At 37.2% G+C, this 14950-nt stretch overlaps 1 protein-coding gene across 1 annotated transcript in view; it reads left to right on the top strand.

The window, feature by feature from the left end:
* The window catches only part of MAGI1 (membrane associated guanylate kinase, WW and PDZ domain containing 1), an 809094-nt gene extending 798358 nt beyond the window's left edge, over nucleotides 1-10736 (top strand). The window contains exons 22-23 of the mRNA XM_063940923.1: nucleotides 1164-1302; nucleotides 8134-10736. Coding sequence (XP_063796993.1) covers nucleotides 1164-1302; nucleotides 8134-8939 — 945 coding nt within the window. The 3' untranslated portion in view covers nucleotides 8940-10736. The remainder of the gene's footprint in view (nucleotides 1-1163; nucleotides 1303-8133) is intronic.
* Nucleotides 10737-14950: the final 4214 nt, after the last annotated feature.

Genomic DNA, 14950 nt, shown 5'->3' with positions numbered 1-14950 from the left:
TTTTTCTGCTGTTTAAACTTTGCATACAACCATTTTTATATGTCTTTTAGATATGGTACTTTTATTTTATTTAATCTTTACTCTGTAAATACTCATTTTGTTTTTAGTGCTATATTGTAATAAATGTAAGAATTGCTTTTGCAACTGCCTAGTTGTACATATGTTTTTTTGCACCAGCGGTCGCTTTTTATATTACCTCATCCCTTGTTTCTGTATATATATATATATATATATATATATATATAAAAAAATTTTTTTCTGTGTTAGTCTTCTAAACCTGCTGCAACATAGTGTAATATGTTTAACAAATGTTATACTGTAATGATGGCAGAGAAGTATAGGGGACTTGTCCAGGGTATTAGGGCTGCATGGGTCTGGACTACCAGATTCCACTGTATGATGTAGAAGCTCATTAGCAGCTATATCCTTCTATTGATTTGCTGTATCACAGCATCACAATGTAGAAAGGCTTTTACGTACCAGTCTAATACATAGTAAGGCAGGCAGTAACAGAAGTTTTATTTTTTTCTCCTTCAAAATTGATAATGTTTTTTTTTTTATAGCTGCCTTATGATTTAAATATAGCATTTAATAAACCTTCTGTGTAGCATAATGTCTTAGCTGAATTCCAAAATGAAAACTAGTTAGACAGCTCTGAGGGATAATATATTGTGGCCTGTCTAGGCTTGTATTAATAAATAAGTATGAGCTAGTGGGAGGAAATCAATTTCTGTTTAATCTAGCTTGATAAAAGGTTGCCTAGATTTAGCTTGCCTCAAGTGGATGTAATAAATGCAGCATTCATAAGTGCTATATTTAAATAATAAGACAGAACATAAATGATTAACAATTATTTTAAATAAATGTGTTAATAGCAATGTTTACTCTGTTATATAATGTAGGAATAAAACATTTTGAAAGTTCAAGTACCTCTAAATCTATATATAAATTGTACAGCAACAGTGGAGTGGGGGAGGGGGGGAGATGAGTGAGATCTGTAAAAGTAATAAATCTATATTTAGAACAAATTATTTTTTATACTCCAGGTGAGGGCATCACTACAGCAGTATAGTCATCGTACAGAGACTACTTCTATAGATTTACTTTAGTTGTTATCTTTTGTAATGCAGTTGAACTAGAATATTGTATTTTCCGCCTTGTAGGTCGGTGACGAGATTTTGGAAATCAATGGAGAGACCACAAAGAACATGAAGCATGCTCGGGCAATTGAACTGATTAAAAATGGCGGCCGGCGAGTGCGTCTGAGTCTGAAACGCGGGGATGGTTCTGTGCCAGAATATGGTGGGTCAAACTCTGAAAACATTCCTTTGCTTCCTACCGTCACTCCATGAATGATCTCTTTCTGTCAAGAATCTGGAGCAGGAAATACCTTTTTCTTTTAATCACCAGTGTCTTACCAACTTTTGCGAAATATGATTAATTGCTTCGCTTGTACTGATTTTTTTTCCGCTCTCCTCAACCTCTTCTTGCTTCTGTGGACTTGGGGCTCAGTAGGAGGAAAAAAAAAACATCAACGTAGCATCTTTGGTGAAGGAAAATTCTTGTCTATTTGTTCAAAACTCAACTGTGTTGAAATGTGCCAAACTGTTTGATCCTTTTGTAACGAATAAGAATTCTGCCATTTAGGGGGGAAAAAAATTTAATGACCGAGAACGACATGACTCCTGCCTAAGTTACCTGCACTGTTGCATAAAGTTGGTGAATTGCCAATTCCTGCTTTTTTCCAAGCAGCGTCTACCCATATAAGATATAAAGATTTTATCTTGCAATGAAAAGAAAATTTATTTAAAGAGTAAAGAAAAAAAAAAAATGTTATCAGGGAACAAAATATTCTGAACGTAATTCTATTTTATGTTAAGAGGATGTTATAGCGAAGACTGTATTAAATACAATATATTGTAAAATATTCCTATTTAAGACAAATGCTGAAAAGGCCCTATATGTGTATGTATGTATACGGCTTGTCCCAACCAAAGTTTTCTATATGAACTGTTCTGGTCATTTCATTTCCAGAAAGTTTTGGTTTTTGCTATTTTCTTCCGTTGGCTTTCTTTAGATCATCTGATTCTGGTCATATCACTAGCAAATGGTGCATTACATTGTTCTGGACAGTTTTACCTGTCTGTGGTAGGTCTTTCTCTTGCTCTGTATAGATTCCAGATTAAGTTATACCAACAGTGCACGCTAGTACTGGGTGCATTTTAGGCTACAATTTTGGAAGCCTCATATGATGAACAGCTGCAACGTGATTGGCTTTTTGTTATTTATTTCATTAACTTAAAGGGGAAGTATCAGCTTTGTTTTCTGATGATTGTAGTAAGAGTTTGTCCGTTTACTAGACTGCCACAAAACAAATAATTCACTCTATTCCCTTGTGGCTGTGCTGGTCTTGTTTCTGTGTGCATTTGACCATGTATGTAGTCGTTGTTCTATTGATGGAAAAACAAAATGTGAAAAGAAGTTAAAGGTTACTGTTGAGTCACCTTCACAACAGCTATTATATTTATGGTGGTTGTAAAACTGTCCAAATTATTAACTTAAAACTTTAACTTTAAAAATTGTAACTTTAGCTTAAAATTTATAAACAGACATAAAGTAGCATCATTCTGTTCAAGTCCGTTCACTATTAGAAAAAAAAAAAAAAACCTGTGATGCAGCAGAAATAATTCCCCATCTCACGTATACTAACCAAAAGCAACACAAATGTAAACACACACACAAAACGATCCACGTCCGAGCAGCAAAGAAAGGACCAATCAATAGAGCATCATCATCATCATCCATTATTTACACCTGCCTCTGAAAACTCGCATTTAATAGGGCTTCCCAGGCACATATGCATCTTTTTCCTTCTCTCTATATGTTCGCAATTGCACAAACATGCTGTACCTCATGCATAAATGTTTAAGTGGGACCACTTTCAGGCAAATCTGTGTGGTTACACAAAGAAAAAAATTCAGACTCACACTCTAAATACTGCTAATCAGAATAATTAGAATAAACCCTGCGAAACAACATAGAGTAAATTTGAGGTGCTTAGCATAATTTTAGCCAAAAATTTGAGCCCACATTTAGGTTTCACAATTTTATTGTAATCTTGATAGAAAATGGGACATCAAAGCTTAGTACAAATCTTGAAATTAAAATGTCAAAAATCAAATTGTGAGCAAACAAAAATCTTATTTTCTCAGACCTGGATTGAAATATTAAAAAAATATATATATTTTTTTCAGAACATAACAGGCTTTAATTTGATATACCAGCCACATGACTAGATTTTAGATTTCCACATGACTACATTTTAGATGTAAGGCCACAAACATTTCAAAACAAAAATTAATGGTTTAAAATGTTAAAAAATGACGGGGTTTATTTCTTGATGTTTTAAGATTGCCAATAACAAATTTCAAGCAGTTGTCTGAATTTGCACTATGTTGCAGTCAGATTTCCATTGGAGGGAGGATTGTTACTATCTTAATCATGGCAGTAGTTATTCTTCATAAATTGGAGTCATCGACTGTCTTACAGCTTGGAGACAGCAACATTAAAATGAAGAATTTTTTCTATGAAATTTAAATAAAGTGATGACTTATATTAGGTAATACTATAAATCATCGCAGTGAAATTTGACAAATTTTTAGAAGCAGGAAGACACAGGATTTTGCTGTTGAAAGGAGCTTCGCTTGCATATATTGGCAGTCCATGGCAACCTATCCGATTCTAGCTTTCATTTCTTTATCAAAGTCAAGAAAATCAAAAGAAAATATTGAATAACAGTATATTTTATACGCTCTCTTGTATTAAACATTTGCAGAGAGTAGAAGTACTTGGTAAGGTGATTTGCATTGGTTCACTTGACCTGGCATGAGCCATTCAACATCTTGGCTATAAGCACATTTATGGGTTAGTCTATTAGTATATTCAATATCTGTTCATATTGAAGTTATTGTGCAATTTATTGCCTAGACTCTCCCCAGGGTAAACCAGCCAAGAAAACCATATCGTACCTTGTTGCTTTCACCTGTTCTCAATGAATCCAGGATTCATTAAAAAAAAAGGAGAAAAAAGAAAATTGTGACTATAAAGAGCATTGATTTTAGGAATGATTTAGAAACAGAATGATACTTCCCCTTTACAGAAATAACAAAAAATAATTGAAATCTCTTAGCATTGTTTTGTAATACAGTGAGTAGCTCAAGAGCTGAGACATTGCTGATGATTAAACAATGTCCGTAGCATCAGACAGACATAACATATCATCTCCAGACATTTATTCTATGAAAGGGAACAGCAAAAAAAATCCCAGTGAATTGTAAGAAATGCATTAATTTTGGCAACTAATTTCTGTATATATTTTTATTGTCCATAACTTTTAATGGTTTCTCTTTAAAGATGCACTGTATTGTTAAATACCCATTGTATGAATTATCCTGTTGTGAGGTGTGTGCCTCTATACGACATGGCTTGTTGCACTGACGAAACAGATCGGAAGCCAACTGACTTTGAAGCGAAAAATGTGCTTTATTTTATTTTTATTTTTTTGAGAAATGAGAAGTCAGAGACTTTGAAAATTGTGCTGCTAAAAAGTACAGATGTAAAACCTGATGGGTTCATTTGTTCCTTGGACCCTATTTAATACAAATGTGAAGTTCCAGAATATTACCTCTTTCAATGGAACATGTTTCACAGTAAGGCTGTATCATTTTTGTAATGAGTTTTTACTTTGTATTTTAATTTTAATGTTGTGGTCTGCCGTGGACTTGTATATATATATACTTTTTTTGTTGAATGTAAATGTTCTTTTCTTTTCTGGCATCCTGTTTATCTGTTTCCCGTTTTTCGAAGAAAAAAAAATAGTTCTAATAGTCTTGTCTGTTTAAAAAAAAAAAAAATCACATTTTAGATGCCTACTGTCACAATAGAAATTGCAATTTTCACAGCCTTATTTGGATATCATCTAGCCAACCTGGTCGGATTTCAAAATAAACCATCCTGAAATATGAAGATTGAATAATTATTCTCCTTTCCTCTTTCAATGTATAGGGTTTCTAAATCTTCTGCTTTTTCTCTTTCTTTTCCTCTCTTTTTCACTTCTTCTCTTGGTGCGGGCTATGCCTTCCTCAGCGATGATACCTGCTAATATCGCTGCATGTATGAGAAATGACAAGCTCGGCGAGTCTTGCGTCTACCTAATGGGCCAAAATCAAACTACGGTTTGTAGCTAAATCAATATTGGGTGTTTCTGTGCTGTGGCCTAATTACTCATTGCTTGTGCTTTGCTAAACTTACGTGTACAGCAATTCATGAACACCTTGTTTTTCTCTGACCTATATCTGTAAGTACACTATTGGATGTTTAACATGCAAGCCTTGTTGTTCCATTGCAACCACATCCCAGAAGTACGCTTGCGACTTTAATTTACACTTAAGCTACACTAAAAGTACAGGTTCTATTATATTCGTTGATCTACTACATATCTCCGAAACTGTTTTTCTGGCTTTTCTTTTTTTCCCAAAAGACTAACTGATTTTAATTATTTTCATGTTCTCTCTTTATAAAGTAGACTTTTAAGTTGAAAAGCACAATTAGCAGTACATATTAGTGCTAAAACTGTTACAGTGATCTAGAAAAGGCTTGGGAACCCTCAGTTACTCTTCAGACCGCATGTAAATTGCTGGCAGTGTTGGTAAGCTGTGGTGACCTGGGTGACCTATAGGCAACCTCAAAACAATTTGTGATAAAGAGTTTGGTAAACAGCAGGTGACCTGGGTGTAACATCTGTAAATATTAAATAATTATATATAGGAATCTGGGGAGGTTTGACCCCAATGGAAGGAGAAATATATCCTCACATGCGTAATTGGAAAAAAAAAAAAAAACCCTCATCAGCATATTCAAGCACTAGGAAAACAATTTTTGGATTTGGGCTTTTCCAGCAGACCAAATGTTATCAGCCTTCCTCTGAAATTCCAGCGTGTGTGGGCCCAACGGTAAGAAATTGAAGCTTAGGATCCAAAATTAAAATTAAAAACTAATCTGCGGTAAGTGTCATTATTTGGATACTTACTGTACATTGGTAGTCCATTTCAATCGGATAGTTTTCAGCGTGTTTTGGACTAAGTAGGTGTTGATTTCTGGCCATTTTTGTATGTTGTCTGCAGTAAGTTGGCGGTTTAGTACAATTACTGGGAAGCAAAAACATTGACATAGACTATAAATGAATTATGCCTTTAAAAAAGACATGCCTTTACTAATGTATACACTCAATAAATACCATTGTTAATACAGTGCATTCGGAAAGTATTCACAGTGCTTAACTTTTTCCACGTTTTGTTATGTTACAACTTTATTCCAAAATGGAATAAATGCATTTTTTCCCTCAAAATTCTACACACAATACCCCATAATGACAGCGAGAAAAAAAAGTGTTTTTGAGATTTTTGCAAATTTATTAAAAATAAAAACTAAGAAATCACATGTACATAAGTATTCACAGCCTTTGCTCAATAATTTGTTGATGCACCTTTGGCAGCTATCACAGCCTGAAGTCTTTTTGAATATGATGACCAAGCTTGGCACACCTATCTTTGGGCAGTTTTGCCCATTCCTCTTAGCAGCACCTCTCAAGCGCTATCAGGTTGGATGGGAAGCGTCGGTGCACAGCCATTTTTAGATCTCTCCAGAGATGTTCAATTGGATTCAAGTCTGGGCTCTGGCTGGGCCACTCAAGGACATTCACAGAGTTGTCCTGAAGCCATTTCTTTGATATCTTGGCTGTGTGCTTAGGGTCGTTGTCCTGCTGAAAGATGAACCTTCGCCCCAGTCTGAGGTCAACAGCGCTCTGGAGCAGTTTTTCATCCAGGATGTCTCTGTACATTGCTGCATTTATCTTTCCCGCTATCCTGACTAGTCTCCCAGTACCGGCCACTGAAAAACATCCCCACAGCAGGATGCTGCCACCACCATGCTTCACTGTAGGGATGGTATTGGCCTGGTGATGAGCGGTGCCTGGTTTCCTTCAAACATGATGCCTGGCATTCACACCAAAGAGTTCAATCCTTGTGTCATCAGACCAGAGAATTTTGTTTCTCATGGTCTGAGAGTCCGTCAAGTGCATTTTAGCAAACTCAAGGCAGGCTGCCATGTGCTTTTTACTAAGGAGTGGCTTCCGTCTGGACACTATACCAAGGCAGGCTGCCATGTGCTTTTTACTAAGGAGTGGCTTCCGTCTGGACACTATACCATACAGGCCTGAATGGTGGATTGATGCACAGATGGTTTTCCTTCTGGATGGTTCTCCTCTCTCCACAGAGGAATCCTGTAGCTCTGACAGAGTGACCATCGGGTTCTTGGTCACCTCCATGACTAGGGTCCTCTTCCCCCGATCGCTCAATTTAAACGGCCGGCCAGCTCTAGGAAAAGCCCTGGTGGTTCCGAACTTCTTCCATTTACGGATGATGGCGGCCACTGTGCTCATTGGGACCATCAAAGCAGCAGATATTTTTCTGTACCCTTCCCCAGATTTGTGCCTTGAAACAATCCTGTCTCAGAGGTCTACAGACAATTCCTTTGACTTCATGCTTGGTTTGTGCTCAGACATGCACTGTTAAGTGTGGGACCTTATATAGACAGGTGTGTGCCTTTCCAAATCATGTCCACAATCAACTGATTTTACCACGGGTGGACTCCAATTAAGCTGTAGGAACATCTCAAGGATGATCAGTGGAAACAGGATGCACCTGAGTTCAATTTTGAGCTACATGTCAAAGTCTGTGAATACTTATGTACATGCGAATTCTTAGTTTTTTTATTTTTAATACATTTGCAAAAATAAAATGTTTTTCACGTTGTCATCATGGGGTATTGTGTGTAGAATTTTGAGGGGAAAAATGAATTTATTCCATTTTGGAATAAGGCTGTAACATAACAAAATGTGGAAAAAGTGAAGCACTGTGAATACTTTCCGCATGCACTGTAGATCGGATTAACAGCCTTCAATTAATACGTACTGACTGCTTTAACCAATGTGTGTTGCAGACACTAACTATGGAGACGAGATCTAGGTTAGTATGCATGTCTATGTGCAAAACTAATTTTATTTTTCCTCTCCAGAACCCAACAGTGACAGGAACAGCCCCACAGCCAGTTCACAAAGTCTATCGAAAATGAACACTCTACCATCTGAGAGACATCCCATGCCATTGGAGTTCAGTTACCCACCAAATACTCACAAGTCATTACAGCATGAGGAAAAACGGATTTATTTCAAAGACCCCAAAGGCCACAGGGACTACAGCAGACAACACAATGACCATCACACTTGGAATGGGTCCTCTAAACATTACTCTGTGCAAAGTGGCCGAAGGGACAGGTCGCCCGAAGCAAAGCTGCTGAGGCAAGGGGAAAAAATGGCGATTAATGGACAGAAGATGATGTCCCCTGAGAAGAGAAGTGAAGGGACAAGGAGTGCTGAAAATACTTTGGAGAGGAGAGAGAGAGAGCGGTATGAACGAAGGAGAGACAGTTCTCCTCAAAGAACCAGGGAAAGGTCACCTGTGCAAAAAAGGGATGGTTCGCCTAACCGGAGAAGGAAGTCACTGGATCGGTTTACGGATCAACGAAGGTCACCAGATCGTAGGAGAGACAGTTCTCCTGAAAGACGAAGGGCAAAGTCATCTGACAGAAGAAGGGAAAGATCTCCTGACAGGAGAAGACACCGTTCACCTGAAAGAAGGAGGGACAGGTCTCCCGAAAGGAAAAAGGATAGATCTCCAGATAGAAGGAACCGAGATCAAAAATCCAACAACAGAGACCGGGATGAGAACAGTTTGAAACATGATACAATGAGAAATTCTAAACATCCCACAGTACAACGACGGAAACCCTATAAGGAATGTAGCACAGACCTCAGTATCTGATCAATCTGATGTCACATTCCAGCCTCTATCTAGGAGGCTCCGAGAACAAACATTCTTTATAGTGTCTTATTTAGATCTACACCCAACACACATACATGATCATTTAGAAACATGAAATGTTTTATGCAGATGAAACCTTACTACAGAGTGTTGTGCCTGATGTATATTAAAGAAAGTATTTTTGATGTATCTTTTTTTAAATTATTTGCCAAATGTAAACCCCTAAGGGATAAGACATGTACTTCAAGAAGCTATTTTATTGACAATGTTCATTTATGGACTTTTATTTCCAAACATTTCTTCTGTAGAACTTGTTCATGGCACTGGAGAGCAAACCGCCAGCTTTTTCTTCTTTTTAGGGTTTTTGGGGGTTTTCTTTGGCTAGGCTTGATTAAAGTTTTTTTTCTGACTGTTAATTATCTACTACAATTGGTGTAATTAGACTTATGTAGGTCATTGATGGGAGCTCATGAAATGTAGGGACATTTGTGAAGATATTAATCTAAAGTCAGTGTAACTGATTGAATGGAAGGGAGATAATTATCTGAAGATAACGAAGACTACTATTGCAATGAAGGACGTATACAAGCACACTTCGCACAAGGCTCTTCATGTTACTGTTTATTGGTTCATCAGGTGGACCTGTAGTGGATGGGTTGTAATTCCCAGAGGTAGCCTGCTAAATTTACTTGCTATGGAGAATCTAGAGTGTTTCAACAGGATCGTAATGTACTTTTGGATGACCATATGGTGTTCCAGAGACCAGGAGTTCATTGATCAACCAATATCCTGCTGGTCCTATTGAATACATGTTTTTGTTTTTTAGGGTTTTTTATTAATCAAAAATGGGTAACTATGGTGCTCCGCTGTAAATGTTGAGGTATACAGGTCCCAATGCATGGCCTATAAAGCAAGTATATATTTTTTATTTTTAAGTCGTCTTCTACAGCAGCTATTGTCCCGTCTGCTGAGTATCTTCGGCCCAAGTTACTATTGCGTTACTGCCTAGCTGAGCCGAACTGTCTGCCACAAATCTGAGTATGCTGCTTTTACAGTGCATTGGTGTAGTAAGAAAAAAAAAAGACAAAAAGATATTTTCATACTGACATGAATGAGAATTGTGAGTCTATCACTGTTATGGTACTGTACAAAAAAAAATATGGCCAATCATTGTGTGTACAGAATTGAAATTGTAATTATCCGAGCTTGTTAAAATAACAAAAATGCCTTTTTTTGTTTTCCTTGTATAAAAAATACTTTGACTATATAAAAAAAAAAGTGAATCATGCAAGGAATGGGAGAAGTGTTCATATTACCAGGAATAGAGAAAAAATATGAATTGGGAATATATTTTAATGTAAACTGAATCAGGTATTTTAAGGTGTTATGTTCGTCTTTGAAATCAGAATCTATACTATTTGGAAGCTTTAGTTGTTTGGCTATCGGCACTAGGTTACAGCATTGTGGACCTGCTTGTACATTATAAAGCACTTGTATACACTCTTCAGTCGTCATATCTTGCACCTGATCCACAGCGTTTTTTAAAGTCTTGATGAAAAAGAGCTTAGTGGGCCAATCTTTGTTTAAACACTATGCATAAATCGACACTGTCCATACCATTGCTTATTTAACTTATGGAAGTTGATACATTACTTTGATTTGATCGAAGCTGATTGTGTACTTTGCCAGTACGGGCTTCCTTACCTGGGACAGAACGTAATGTATGTAAGCTAGACAAGCAAGCCTGTGAATGCTATTTTTATTATAAATAAAGTTTTCAATACAAATTCAAAAAAATATATCATTCTGTTTCGGAAGCTGAAGATCTACATGTGCATTCATTTTTGCAACTAAGGTGGATGAAATTAAATGTGCTGGCTGAGATGACCTGATGTACCTTGAGTATACTTCCTGACTTCAGACTTTCATGCCTTCTTATGATACTAGAGCATAAGCGCAAATATGAAAACAGAATTACAAAGTGTCCGCTGGTAACAAATCCCTACTTGAAATCCCCAAATCTTCTGAGTACTATTTAATTCTCATCAGTCCTCCAATCTATCTACTGCTCATGAAGATTGCTTACTGTACGTCTTCCCATGCTTGTCTTTGGAAACTTCTCTGTGTTCTCACAGTGGGCCTGATTTAGAGCTGCGTAGAGTGCTGATGTTCAGAGTTTTATTTACGTGTTATGGAAATGTCGCGGGTGTATCTCTATACGTATACACAGATACTTAATCACTGACATTGGAGGCCAAGCTCATACTGAAAATCTGCAGCAGCCATTGGGCTGTTGCTGCCGTTGGCGGTGTAAAAAGAAGCACCAGGTGGTATTATAGTGACTGCAGACAATAACAGTCTTAGCCGCCGCATCTGTTTCAGTTGCTGAATTCATCCCGCTGCCTCTTAAATTCCAGCTCTCACCCAATTTCATGTCTTTCAATCATATACTCTAAAGTATGCCAATTTTATACACCCTTTGTAGTCCCTTGTGTCTCCCACCCTGGTCTCTTTCTAGGCTGTAAGCGTTCAACAGCTACTCTTTAAATATGCCTGGCACTCCATGGACCCCCAGTATCATGTATGACTCAAACATGGTGGCACCTTACATATAAAAAGGTTTATAATAGTCTAATTTCTAGCCATTATACCAGTGGTGGTTTTAGGGATATTCCTCCTTGTGCACACATGGTGTAATCAAACTGAGGTACTAATTAAGTCACCTGTGTCTAAGCATGAATATCCTTGAAACCTGGACTGTTGGGGTGCCTTAAGGGGAACGAGTGTGTTACACCACATCACTTGAGCCTAGACATTTTAATCTACATTATAGTACCTCAAGCTTGACATGTCCATAAAAACCAATCAGCTTCAACATTTAATTTTAGAGAATGTACTTGATAAATAATAGTTACAAGCTGATTGCTATGGGCAACTTCTCCACATGACCTCTTTAAAGGGGCACTAGGGTCATTCTGGCTGCACCAGTACCCATCATTAATAGAAGGCCACACCGCCACTTTGGTATATTAACGTGTTAGCTACTGCAAGCCTCGGTACCGTGACCTATGTACAGTAAGTGTTATTTTGATTTACACCGTTACCTTTCTTTGAGGTCTGCATTATATGGTATTGTGCTTCTTCAGCCATATAATAACGTATGTTAAATTTAAAACCTTGTAAGTCTTGATTTAATCTTGACAATATATTCAGGCAAACAGGATGTCTTCAAGTCCAACTAATTGTTACAACTTTAATGAATACAAATGCATTTTTGTATAATGTGCTTTGGTTAAATTGATAAAGTTCTATGTAGTCATCAAGGTATTCCATGAACAAAAATAACCCTTGACACGCCTACATAATGTATTAATTACACTATTCATCATGGTTTCAGCAACATATGAAATCTTCTGTTAAATTTTATATGATTCATAATCTGACACTAAGGAGGGAATTCAATTAACTAATTGACCCCCCTGGGGCTATTCATTAGCCTAAAAGCCACACTGACTAGGGAATTTCTTTAAAATACCTGATGAACGATACCATGGCCGCAGATGAAAAAAAAAATCCCTGATGAACAATACAGTGGCTGTGAAAACACAGGTCCATGATCTTATCATGGATCCTATGTATTTTCACCCGAAAATAGGTAATTTTTTGTGAGAAAAAAATGGCCTACAATTGAATTGCTCAAAAAAAAAGAGAAAAAAAAATCACAGTAAAACCCCATTTCTTTTCTTCTAAAATATTTGTGGGGCCAATTAAATTCCTCCCTAGAATTGTTCTATTACGTCATATTGTTTTAGATACAAGCATAAATATCAGTAATGCTTAAAAATGTATGATGCAGTCTGGAATCAAACTATGGGCCTGAATCAGGTCCTATGTCCTTTTCTATGTTAAATGTATTTATAAAAATGGACATTATAATTCCAGTTTATATGTGGAGGGAAAGCAATTGCAAACAATATAGTGTTAAAATCATTATGCGCAAACACCCAACCCCATCTGTGTTAAAAGTCTGTTGTGCGGGTATTAATAGTTTGTCTACATTTGAACCACATACAGTATACATATTATCTTCAGGAGGTAGTATTGGTCTATAAGCTGCAGAGGCGGGCTGTCTGCTTTGGGTGCTGTGGGTTTTTTTGGGTGAAATATTTTAAAATGGAGTAAAAACCATTGCGCTTTTATAAATTTGCCTAATACTTTTTGCTATATATTTAGTGACAGTTTACAGTGAGGTTGCAACGATGGTCAGTGACGCATAAAGTAATGCCGTTTTATTATGTTTATTTTGGCAGCATAGTCGGTGATCATGATAAACATTGGACACCACATTTGTGCTGTATGACGTGCTATGTAAGTCCAATGAAATGATGAAGGGGAACAAGAGTAGAATGGCTTTTGCAGTTCCAGTGGTCTGGCAAGAACCAATAATTTATTTAGAAGATTGCTTTTCTTTTTGTTAGACAGACATAACAAAGTTAACATTGAATATCCCAATTTTCATCCGCAATACAACCAATGCTACTTATAGCTGATCTTCAGATTCCTGTGTCTCTCCATGTAACTGGGAGGAAGTCACCATTCCAGAAGAAGGCCAAGAGTCTACTGATCCTGCCACTGGTCCCCCTACATCTTGTAATCTCAGTTACAGACCTGAGCAGGACAAAGGAAAACAGCACATGTAACTGAGCAAAGTGAGTTACAGTAAGTTATTTATTGAGGGATTTGAAACTTTCAAAGCAACAGGTTCAAATATTAGGATCCAGGTGGCACCACTGGAATTTGCTTGCGAAAGATACTTTCTGTGTTTAAAAAAGTAATGAAAGCCTTGATTGTTACTATGAAATGCAAGTGTTCTGTTGCATCTACAAAGATGTAAATGGATTGATGGATGAATTTGGAGGCCAGTATAACCTTGAAGAATGGAGATAATTTATTCTTCTATCAGAGTGTAAAAGCCATGTTATTACATAATGGGAACGCAAAACCAGCGGCTTATTCAGTAGCTATGAAAGAAAGTTATGCCATGTCAATCTTGTTAAATCCCATCAAGTATAATATACTGTATTTTGATGGCATATCTGTCCTCATTGAACGTTATTGCTTTGTTTCTTAGACAGCAGGGTAGCTTTACGAAGTATTGTTGTTTTCTGTGCTTATTAACAACACAACATTTACATTGTGAAAATTGTGATTCTCTCTCTTACATACTAGGACTACTTAGGCTTCAGGAACATTTTTGCAAAGGCTATGGACACAAATGGTGAAGGTTTTGAGTACTGAAAAGGTCAGTTTCCAAGAACGAATCTTTAAAGATGAACGGAACGCGGCAGAATAAGCTGCATGGAAATCCTTCGGGTCTGTGTTTGATGAGTTTTTAGGAAACAAAAAAACAGAAAACTATAAAGAGCTGAATAACTACAAAAAGTTAGGATGATGTATGTTATTGAAGATACATTTCTTACATTCACATCTGGAATTCTTCCGGACAATTTGGGAGCTTGGGAAACGATTCCATCAAGATATTCGCACAATGGGACAACAGTATCAAGGGAGAAGGGATCTAGCAAACATTTCACTTTGGTGGCCCTAGATATGTATAGAGGTAGATAGATAAATTTCCTTACAGATGTATTAAAAATCACATCCAGGGACCGGCGCTACGATAAGAGCACGCCCCTTGTGATGTATAAAGTGATCACATCAGCAGTCTTTAGCACATGCGCGATTGGCTGTTATTGGGGCGGGATCCGGAGGATCCACTCATGGCTGTTCTCCCACCCAGTCCGAGCATGTGCATGGAGTCTAATGAGACTTGGCTCTTCCCTCTTAGGTTGGGTACACATCAGAACAATCTGTAGCCTGCCAATACAACGGGCGACTGGACCCTGAATCTTGCAATGCGTACAAACTTAAACAATGCAGGGGACGACAGCGAAATGTAGAATGCCATACTGTATTCAGCAGCATGGCAACGTGCGCGATATCTTTTAATT

Source organism: Pseudophryne corroboree, chromosome 9, assembly GCF_028390025.1.
Source record: "Pseudophryne corroboree isolate aPseCor3 chromosome 9, aPseCor3.hap2, whole genome shotgun sequence".
Classification (NCBI taxonomy): Eukaryota; Metazoa; Chordata; class Amphibia; order Anura; family Myobatrachidae; genus Pseudophryne; species Pseudophryne corroboree.
This window is presented reverse-complemented; position numbering and strand designations above follow the sequence as displayed.